This window comes from Muscardinus avellanarius (assembly GCF_963383645.1).
Source record: "Muscardinus avellanarius genome assembly, chromosome: 3".
Taxonomy (NCBI): domain Eukaryota; kingdom Metazoa; phylum Chordata; class Mammalia; order Rodentia; family Gliridae; genus Muscardinus; species Muscardinus avellanarius.
This window is the reverse complement of record NC_137788.1, coordinates 140,199,671-140,210,686: the sequence shown is the minus strand read 5'-3', so window position 1 is coordinate 140,210,686 and position 11,016 is coordinate 140,199,671. Positions and strand designations below refer to the sequence as shown.

The window sequence follows — 11,016 nt, the reverse complement described above, 5'->3', positions numbered from 1 at the left end:
TCCGGGTGGCTTTGCCAGCGATGGGGACCGGATGCTTTGTTCTAGCCAGAAGCCGCGTAGAGAGAAAGGTGGCCTGGTAGATAGGTTTCGGGAAGAGGTAAGCCGGGATTTGACCTTCGGTCAGCGTATCCCCAACGCCTCGGACACAGGAGAACGCGCATGAGCTGGCCGGGTTCCTACCTGGGGCTGGGGGCTTACACTCCAGCCCCTCTTGTCGTGTGTGTGTGTGTGTGTGTGTGTGTGTGTGTGTGTGTGTGTGTGTGTTTTGTTTTGCGGTACTGGGGATTGAACCTAAGGGACATTCTACCTCCGAGCTATACCCCCAGCACTATATTTTTTCCTTTATTTTGAAGCAGGGTGTCACTAAGTTATGGAGGGCCTCACTAAGTAGCTGAGGCTGGCCGCAAACTTGCCATCCTCCTGCCCCATCCTACGGAGTACTGGGATTACAAGTATGCGCAATTTATCCCTTCTGTCTCATTCCTTCAGTCTTGCACTCGAAAAACATTAACTGAGTACTGACTGTATACTGGGCCCCTGGACTACAAGAGGAATAAGACATTGTCCTTCCCTTCTAGAAGTCCTGATGTTCATGACGAGCAGAGAGATGCCCCCCCCCATCTGTGTGACCAGGGCCAAGAAAAGTGCATGGAAGGGCACCCACCCCACCTGGGTGGAGTAAGGATCAAGTAGGGGTTCCAAGCTGGGCGTGGTGGCCATGCCTGTAATCCGGAAAAGAAAGGGGTGGGGTTGAGGAAAAAGGGTTTCCAGGATGTCTCCAACAGCACACACTGCGATCCCAATTACTCCAGAGGCTAGGGCAAAAGGATCAAAAGCTCCAGGCACAGAGAGACCTTGTTTCTAAACATGATTTGGGGTGGGGGGGAAGTACCTTAGTGGTAGAGGCCCCTGGGTTAACCCCCTGGGTTCAACCCTCCCTGTACCAGAGGTGCAGGTGCCTAAGATGGGACCCAGGCTTAAGGCTTCAGCCACGCTTTTCCCTCCTTATGCCCTGGAGCCTCGACCCCCTCTAGCTAAAACTGCATTCCCCTTATACTTCCTCTTGCTGCAGACTCACTAGCACAAGATGTCTGTTGTTCATAAAGGTGGGTACCTAATGCTGGGCTTGGTGGAGCATGCCTGTAATCCCAGTACCTGGAAGAGGACAGGAGGATTGTAGGTTTGAGGCCAGCCTTAGCAATTTAGTGAGGCCCTGATTCAAAATAAAAAATAAAGCTGGGCCTGGTGGCGCACGCTTGTAATCCCCGCGCTTGGGAGGCTGAGACAGGAGGATTGCACAGGTTCGAAGCTAGCCTCGGCTACTTAGTGAGGCTCTCAGCTACTTAGTGAGACCCTGTTTCCAAATAAAATACAGAATAGGTCTGGGAGTATAACCTGGAGGTAAAAACTCCTAGGTTCCACCCCCCAGTACCACAAAAATAAAATAAGATGAGTGTGGTGGTGCAAGTCTGTAATCCCAGTACTTGAGAGCCTGAGACCAAAGTATCATGGGTTGGTAACCAGCCTCAGCAGTTTAGCAAGGCTCCGAGCAACCTAGCCAGACTCTGTCTCCAAATGAAAAATAAAAATAGGGCTGGAGATGTATCTCAGGGGTAGAATTACCTGGGTTCAATCCCCAGTGACAAAATCAATTAATTAATTAATTAAAGAGCTTGAGCCAGGCATGGTAGCACACGCTTGCAAACCCAGTATTTGGGAGGCTGAGATAGGAGAATTGTGGTTTGAAGACAGCTTCATTTCCTACTTAGTGAGGCCCTTTGCAACTCAGTGAGACCCTGTTTTTAAAAATAAAGAAGAATAATCCCAGCATTTGGGAGGCTGAGACAGGAGGATCGGGGTTCATGGACAGCTTCAGCTACTTAGTGAGGCCCTTTGCAACTCAGTGAGACCCTGTTTCAAAATAAAGAATAAAAAATAGGGCTGGGGGTGTAGCTTGAAGGTAGAATGCCCCTGGGTTCCATCCCCAAAACTGCAAAAATGAATAAATAAATAAATAAAATAAAGAGCTTGTAGGTACAATGCCCCTGGGTTTACAAATAAATAAAATCAAAACTCAAAAAAAAAAAAAAATGTCTGGGAGGTTGAATGCCTCTTGGTTCAATCTCCAGTACCAAAAACAAGCCGGTAGTGGCACACACTTGTAATCCCAGTACTGAGACAAGAGGATTGCAGGTTCATAGCCAGCCTTGGCAATTTAGCAAGGCCCTCCACAACTTAGTGAGACTCTGCTTGCAGGTAAGAAATAAAATAAGACTGGAGGTATAACTTGGAGGCAGAATGTCTCTGGGTTCAATTCCCAGTACCAAACAACAAAGTGGGTCTCTAACTGGGCTAAAAGCCAGGTATTGAGCTGGATGTAGGGCACATTCCTGTAATCCCAGCACTTGGGAGGCTGAGACAGGAGGATAAGTAGAACTGGGGTGTAGCTCAGAGTTAAAATGCCGTTGGGTTCAACCCCCAGTACTACAAATAAATGAATAAATGAACAATTATCCTAATCATTCCTCCCAAATCCTTTTTGTCCTGTAAGGTAACTCATTAATAGACCAGGGTGGACATCTTTATGAGGCCAGTTTTCTACTTACCATACAAATCCATAGACAAAACAAAAGACATGAGGCATTGCACACAGGAAGAAACACACTTTTATTCATAGAGGAAATGCAAATTAAACCACAATAAAATACTATTACAACGCCAGGTGTGGTGGCGCACGCTTTTAATCCCCGCGCTTGGGAGGCTGAGACAGGAGGATCGCGCAGGTTCGAAGCCAGCCGTGTGCGCTGGCTTAGGAGACCCTGTTTCCAAATATAAAATGTAAAAATAGGTCTGGGAGTGTAGCCCGGAGGTAGAAGGGCTTCCAGGAACCCCAGTAACACCAAAAAAAAAAAAAAAAAAAAAAAATAGGGCAGGGGGTGTAGCTCAGAGGTAGCTCTGGGTTCCATCCCCAGATCCGCAAAAAAAAAAAAAAAAAAAGGCCAGGAAATGCAACTTCATACAGTGTATTGTTTTCTATGACGCAATTCTCAAATGTCAGTGTGCACAGAAATTACCTGAAGAGCTGTTTAAAATGCAGATTATGATTCTATAAGTCAGCAGTAGGGCCTAAAATTCTACATTTCCAAAAAAAACTCTGCTAGTCCATAGGCTACAATTTGAATAAAAAGGTTCTCTAACGTTGGAGTTACAGCTTAGTGGTACAGTGCTTGCTTAGCATGGAGGAAGTTCTGGGTTCCATTCCCCAAACGGAAAGAACCCCCAAAAGGTTCAACAACATATCTAGGCATGCATGTGTAATGATAAAATTATTTTTTGCAGCCAGGCATGGTGGCACATGCTTGTAATTCCAGTATTTGGGAGGCTGAGACAGGAGGATTGCAGGTTCACGGCCAGCCTCAGCTTAGTGAGACCCTGTTTCAAAATAAAGAATAAAAAATAGGACTGAAGCCGGGTGTGGTGGCGCATGCTTGTAATCTCAGCATTCCGGAGACTGAGACTGGAGGATCGCGGTTTGCGGACAGCCTCAGCTACTTAGTGAGGCCCTGTCTCAAATAAAGAATAAAAAATAGGACAGGGGGTATAGCTTGGAGGTCAAATGCCCCTGGGTTTCATCCCCAGACCCCGAAAAAAAAAAAAAATAGGATTGAGGGTGTAGCTTGGAGGTAAAATGCCTTTGGGTTCCAGCCCAAGTACCACCAAAAAAAAAGACGTCGGGTTGTGGTGGTGCACATTTGTAATCCCAGCATTTGGGAGGTTGGGACCAGAGGATCACGGTTCATGGACAGCCTCAACAACTTAGCAAGGCCCTTTGCAACTCAGTGAGACCCTGTTCTAAAATTAAAAAGACTTAAAAAACAGGGTTAAGGGTGTAGGTCGGAGGTAGGATCCCCCTAAGTTCCATCCTTAGTACCGCAAAAATAAATACATAAATAAACATGAACAAATAAATAAAACAACTAAAAAATAGGGCTGGAAATATAGCTCAGAGGTACAATGCCCCTGGGTTCCATCCCCAGTACCTCAAAATAAATAAATAAATAAATAAATAAATAAATAAATAAATAGGGCTGTGGGTGTAGGGAGGAGGTAGAATTCCCCTGGATTTGATCCCTAGTACCACACACAAACCTTCCCTTTTGTTTTCTGGTCCTGGGGATTGAACTCAGGGACACCGTAACTTTGAACTAACCCCAGCTCTCCTTATTTTGTATTATTATGATTAGTTTTAGGTACTGGAGATTGAACCCAGGGGCATTCTACCTCTGAGTTACACCCCCAGCCCTCTTTTGTGTGTGTGGTACTGGGGTTGAACCTAGGGGTGTTCTACCTTTGCCTTATACCCCCAGTTCTATTTTATTTTTATCTTGAAACAGGGTCTTGCTAGGATGCTGAGAGTCTCAATGCGTTCAGAGACTCCTCCAACGTGTGCTCCTCCCGTCTCAGACTCCCAAGTACTGGGGTTGTAAGTGTGTGCCACCATGCTCCATCCCAGCATGCTTTTGACTGTTTTGAAACAGGGTCTCTGCTGAATTGCTGAGGACGTAAATTCCTGAAGTTGGCTTCAAACCTCCTATCTTCTTGTTTCAGCCTCCCAAGTACTGGAATTACAGGCATGCACTACCACCTCTGGTTCATTTCTTTTTATGGTTCATTTCTTTTTATTTATTTGGTATTAGGGAAAGAACTTAGGGGCATTCTACCTCCACGCTATACCCCCCAGCCATATTTTATTCTTTATTTTGAAGAGGGGTCTCATTGAGGAGATCCTTACTAAGCTGCTGAGGCTGTCCTCCAGCATTCAATCCTCCTGTCTCAGCCTTTCAATTCCTCCCTCTCCCTCTCCCCCTCCCTCTCCCTCTCCCTCTCCCTCTCTCCCTTCTCTTCTTCCTCCTCCTCCTCCTCCTCCTCCTCCTCCTCCTCCTCCTCCTCCTCCTCCTCTTCTTCTTCTTCTTCTTCTTCTTCTTCTTCTTCTTCTTCTTCTTCTTCTTCTTCTCTTCTCTTCTCTTCTCTCTCTCTCTCTCTCTCTCTCTCTCTCTCTCTCTCTCCCTCTCTCTTTCTCTCTCTCTCTCTGTGTGTGTGTGTGTGTGTGTGTGTGTGTGTGTGTGTGTGTGTTACTGGGGATGGAATGGAACCCAGGGGCATTTTTACCCTCTGAACTACACATCCAGCCCTATTTTTATTCTTTTTTATTTTTTAATTTAATTTAATTCCTTTTTGTGTGTGTGGTACTGGGTATAGAACCCAGGGGCCTTCTACCTCCGGGCTACACTCCCAGACCTATATTATATTTTATTTGGAAACAGTCTCACTAAGTTTCTGAGAGCCTCACTAAGTAGCTGAGGCTGGCTTCAAATCTGCACAACCCTCCTGTCTCAGCCTCCCAAGTGCTGAAATTATAAGCATGTGCCACCACACCCGGTTTTTAAATTTAATTTTTTTTTTTTTTTTTTTTTTTTGCGGTACTGGGGATAGAACCCAGGAGCATTCGACCTCCGAGCTACACCCACAGCCCTATTTTTTATTCTTTATTTTGAAACAGGGATCACTGAGTTGCAGAGGGCCTCACTAAGTAGCTGAGGCTGTCCAAGAATCACAATCCTCCGGTCTTAGCCTCCTGAATGCTGGGATTACAAGTGTGCTCCACCACGCCCGGCTTATTCTTATTTTGAAACAGAGTCTCATGAAGTAATGAGGCTGGCCTCATACTTGTGATCCTCTTGTCTTGGCCTCCAAAGTACTGCCTGCTTCTCATTTCTTTCTTTTTTCTTTTCTTTTTTTTAGTACTGGGGATTAAACCCAGGGGCATTCTACCTACGAACTACACCCCAGGCCTATTTTTTATTATTTTTTCTTGAAACAGCATCTAACTAAATTGCAGAGGACCTAACTAAGTAGCTAAGGCTGTCCTCGAACCGTGATTCTCCTGTCTCAGCCTCCCAAGTACTAGAATTACAAGCGTGCGCCACCATGCCCAGCCTGCTTCTCGTTTCTTTTTAAACAAAATGAAGCCAGACATAGTGGTACACACTTGTAATCCCAGTACTTGGGAGGCTGAGACAGGAGAACCACAGGTTGGAGGACAGTCTCAGCAAGCAGTGAGACTCTCACAACCTAGTGAGACTCTGTTTCAAAATAAAAATAAAATAGGGGTGGGGGTGTAGCTCAAAAGTAGAATACCCCTGGGTTCAATCCCCAATACCACACACACAAAAAGAAACAATAAACACAAAGTTCAGAGGAGATATCTTTATGAGAGGGAATAGCCGAAATAGGTAGATGAAATGGTCCTAAGGGGTGGTGGCGCACCCTTGTAATACCAGCATTCGGGAGCTGAGACCGGAGGATCGCGGTTCGAGGACAGCCTCAGCTACTTAGTGAGGCCCTCTGCAACTCAGTGAGACCCACTTTCAAAATAAAGAATAAAAAATAGGGCAGGGGGTGTAGCTCGGGGGTCAAATGCCCCTGGGTTCCATTTCCAAACCCGCAAAAGCAAATAAATAAATAAATAGACTAAAAAATAGGGCTGGGGGGTGTAGCTCAAAGGTACAATGCCTCTAGGTTCCAGACCCAGTTCCATAAAAAAATAATAAATAGATAAATAAATAAATAAATAAATATAGGGCTAGGGTGTAGCTCCAAGGTAAAATGACCCTGGGTTCCATCCCCAGTACAGAAAAAAATAAATTGTTCCTAGTAATGTTTTCTTAAATAGCTGTTGGGTTCATGAGTATTTATTACACATGATAACATATATATATACATATATATTATTTTCCAGATAATCAAATACTGTAAATTGGGCATGGTAGCACATGGTAGCACAAAATAAAGAACAAAAAATAGGGCTGGGGGTGTAGCTCGGAGATAGAATGTCCCTGGGTTCCATCCCCAGCACTGAAAAATAAATAAATAAAAAGAATAAGCTGGGCCGGGTGTGATGGTGCACATTTGTAATCCCAGAGCTTGGGAGGGTGAGACAGAAGGATTGCACAGGTACAAAGCCAACCTCAGCTACTTTGCGAGGCCCTTTGCAACTCAGTGAGACCCTGTTTCAAAAAATAAAGAATAAAAATAGGGCAGGGGGTGTAACTCGGAGGTCAAATGCCCCTGGGTTCCATCCCCAGACTCGAAAAAAAAAAAATAAAAAAAAAAAAAAACATTAAGCTGGGTGTGGTGGCACATGCTTGTAATCCCAGATCCCAGTACTTGGGAGGCTGAGACAGGGGGATCAAAGTTCGTGGCCAGCCTCAGCTATTTAGTGAGGCCATTCACAATTTAGTGAGACCCTATTTCAAAATAAAGAATAATAAAAAAAAAATATATATATATATATATATATATATATATATATATAGGACTTGGGGTATAGCTCAGAGGTAGACTGTCCCTGGGTTCAATCCCTAGTACTGCAAAATAAAAATAAAAAATAGCGCCGGGCGTGGTGGCGCACGCTTGTAATCCCTGCACTTGGGAGGCAGAGACAGGAGGATAGCGCAGGTTTGATGCCAGCCACGCGCGCTGGCTTAGGAGACCCTGTTTCCAAATAAAAATATAAAATAGGTCTGGGAGTGTAGGTTGGAGGTTGAAGGGCTTCCAGGAACCCCAGTACCACTACCAAAAAAAAAAAAAAAATAGGATTGGGAGTGTAGCTTGGAGGTAGAATGTCCCTGGGTTCAATCCCCAGTGCCCCCCCAAAACCCTGAAGACATATAGAAACATTTGCTATTATCATCGAGTATCACTTCTTCATTGTCGGAGATAGAATGAATGCCCCTGAGTTCCATCCTCAGTACCCCCCCCCACACACAAAAGATATCAAATACTATATCTAGCCAGGCCTGGTTGTGCATGCCTGTTATCCCAATACTTGGGAGGCTGAGAAAGAAGGATCCCAAGTTGGAGACCAGCTTCAGCAACTTAGCCAGATGTTCAAAATAAAAGGGCCTTAGCAACTTAGCCAGACCATTTTTCAAAACAAAAAATAAAAAGAGATGGGGGTGTAGCTCGGAGGTAGAATGCCCCTGGGTTCAATCCCCACTCCCACCGCGCCCCCAAATACACTTAAAAAAGAAAAACATACCAAATAAAAACAAAATGCTCAGCGAGGAAGCTAGGTGGCGTCAAAGGCCTGGGTAAAAAAGGGTTTAGTCCTCTAGCGCTACACTCAGCAGTAACTTACAGATCTAACTAGCCAAAATAGTATTAAACCTTTTCTTTTTTGGTATTGAGGGTGGAATCCAGGGGCATTCTACCTCCAGCCTACACCAACAGCCCTGTTTTTATTCTTTATTTTGAAACAGGGTCTCACTAAGCTGCGGAGGGCCTATGCAGCTGAGGCTGGCTGCGAACCTGCGATCCTCCTGTCTCAGCCTCCTAAGTACTGGCATTAAAAAGTACGGGCATTACCACGCCCGGTAGCATTAAACTTGATTCAGCATTCAGTAGCCAGAAACCCATCCCATCAGGCTATTTCGTCTGAGCCCTGAATCACCTGACATATTTGTTTAAAGTGCAGGATTTTAGACAGCTCCCCAGTAGATTCTAATTTTGTGGGTCTAAGAAAGCGGCCAAGGAATCAGCATATCATGAGTTTGGTGTCTCCCGGTCCCATCTGGCAAGGAGCAAACGCTGCTCCCGTCAGGTGAAGGGCAGACGCTGGTCAACAGGAAGGCTGGCTCCCGCTACCCACGGGGTGGTAAGAATCCGATCACTAGAGACCAGCTGCCACCCTTATTCCTCGGAAGTGGCCTCTTCAGCTTTGCAGGAGAAATTCTCCTGAGAGTCCCCAAAGGACGGAAATCTGAGGTTAAATTATTAGCTGCAAGAGGATGCAGCCTCAGTTTCTAACACCAACCAAGCAGCCTGAGCTGCTTTACACAAATGAGAGGCGTTCCGCCAAAGCGAAGTGGGGAAGAAGCGCGAGATACAGATACGGAGGCGTGGCCTCAATCTGACCAATGGGAGACGGGGGCGTGACCTAAGGCCTTTTTCTCATTGGCCCAGAGGCTCAGGGTGGGGAAGCCGGTTTCCTGGCACCGAGGCGGAGATCTCAGCGGCCCGTAACAGCTTCTTAACTGCGAATCGAGCTCCGGCTGCCGCCATCATGGTGCGGAAGCTTAAGTTCCACGAGCAGAAGCTGCTGAAGCAGGTGGACTTTCTGAACTGGGAGGTCACTGACCACAACCTGCACGAGCTGCGCGTGCTGCGGCGGTACCGGCTGCAGCGGCGGGAGGACTACACGCGGTACAACCAACTGAGCCGCGCGGTGCGCGAGCTGGCGCGGCGCCTGCGCGACCTGCCCGAGCGCGACCCGTTCCGCGTGCGCGCGTCGGCGGCGCTTCTGGACAAGCTGTACGCCCTCGGCCTGGTCCCCACGCGCGGCTCTCTGGAGCTCTGCGACTTCGTCACAGCCTCGTCCTTCTGCCGCCGCCGCCTGCCCACGGTACTCCTTAAGCTGCGGATGGCGCAGCATCTCCAGGCTGCCGTGGCCTTCGTGGAGCAGGGCCACGTGCGCGTCGGCCCAGATGTGGTCACCGATCCCGCCTTCCTTGTCACTCGCAGCATGGAGGACTTCGTCACCTGGGTCGACTCGTCCAAGATCAAGAGACACGTGTTGGAGTACAACGAGGAGCGCGATGACTTTGATCTGGATGCTTAGCTGATCTTCCTCTCGCCGCGGCTGCCGGTCACAGATGGGAAAACTTGGGTCTGGTGCCAGAAATGCTTTCCCCAAGACTGTCGGTCTTTGGGTTAAGAACGTGGCTACTTAACTGCACGTGACAGCTCGGGGTGGGGAGGGTTATCCCTGTTGTCCAGGGCATTATCTTAGAACTTGGACTACTCATAATTAAAGGACTGTGCTTTGAAAGACAGTAGGGATTGTTTCTTTTAGTGGGGATAGCTTCTTTTGCCGGAAACGTTGGGTAAAGCAGGAGCGCGTTGCCGGGCGGGGTGGCGCACGCTTGTGATCCCAGCATTTGGGAGGCTGAGACAGGAGGATCGCGGTTCGCAGACAGCCTCAGCTACTTAGGCCCTTTACAACGCAGTGAGACCCTGTTTCAAAATAAAGAAAAATTGGGCTGGGGTTGCAGCTCGGAGCTAGAATGCCCCTGGGTTCCATCCCCAGTACCCGAAGGGGAAAAAAAAAGGGCAGGAGCGTTGTTTTAGCAGGACTTTTGGTTCAGTTTATTTAACTCAAATACTTGCTGTTGGTCGTGATTAAACTGTGTATAAATAGAGTTTGGGCTGAAGCTTTTATCAGATGAATAAGACTTAGTGGTGACACGGGTCTATAATCCCAACTACCGGGGAGACCGAGGCAGGAAGATCCTGAATTGGAGGCAAAACTTGGGAAATTTACCAAGACCCTGTCAGAATAACAGGGAAATCTGGCTCAGTAGTAGAGACTTTACCTAGCATTTGCTAGGCCCTGGAATCAACCCCTCACCCCCACCCCAGGTACTGCAAAGAAAAAAAAAGGCCGAGGAGGGGGGAGAGGGCATTAGTCTTCTGGGTTCCCTTCCTTGATTAAAGGAATGCTTTCCTATTGCCAATTAATGGCTCAACTCCGTTGCAAGTGCAAGTTTTCATCTGCCTTGTTTTCTTACATAGGATCATATCTATAGGTCTTCCTGGCTCAAGGAACCCGGAGACCAGGAGCAGGATCAGCAGTTTCAGGGCTGTGGACCAGAGTTGCAACAGGAGTCTCAAGTGGAGACTGCAGGATGTTGTAAAGGGCTTGGCAAATTTGTCCCTTTACCAGTCTTTTTCTCAGAATGAGTGTTTTGGTAGAGCTCTTCTCAGGACTTCCTGTTGATATTTCAGCCCCAGGAAATCCCATAGTAGAGGGCTTAAGTGTTTGCTTGCCTAAGGAAATAATCACCCTGTAACTTGGCCTTCTTGTGGTTACAAGTGGCCAAAATGGCCCCGGGGAGGTTCCTGAAAACGAGAGAAGTGGTAGAGGGGTCTGCCTAGAGCCCTGCTTAGCACAGGTGT

The 11,016-nt window shown here is 47.1% G+C and overlaps 1 protein-coding gene across 1 annotated transcript; it reads left to right on the top strand.

Annotated features, from left to right (window-relative positions):
* Positions 1-9,124: 9,124 nt before the first annotated feature.
* Positions 9,125-9,679, top strand: IMP3 (IMP U3 small nucleolar ribonucleoprotein 3; the record flags this gene model as incomplete). Its single annotated transcript, XM_080691853.1, has 1 exon — positions 9,125-9,679. The coding sequence occupies one exon, from the start codon at positions 9,125-9,127 to the stop codon at positions 9,677-9,679; it is 555 nt and encodes a 184-aa protein (XP_080547979.1).
* Between the last annotated feature and the right edge of the window lie 1,337 nt (positions 9,680-11,016).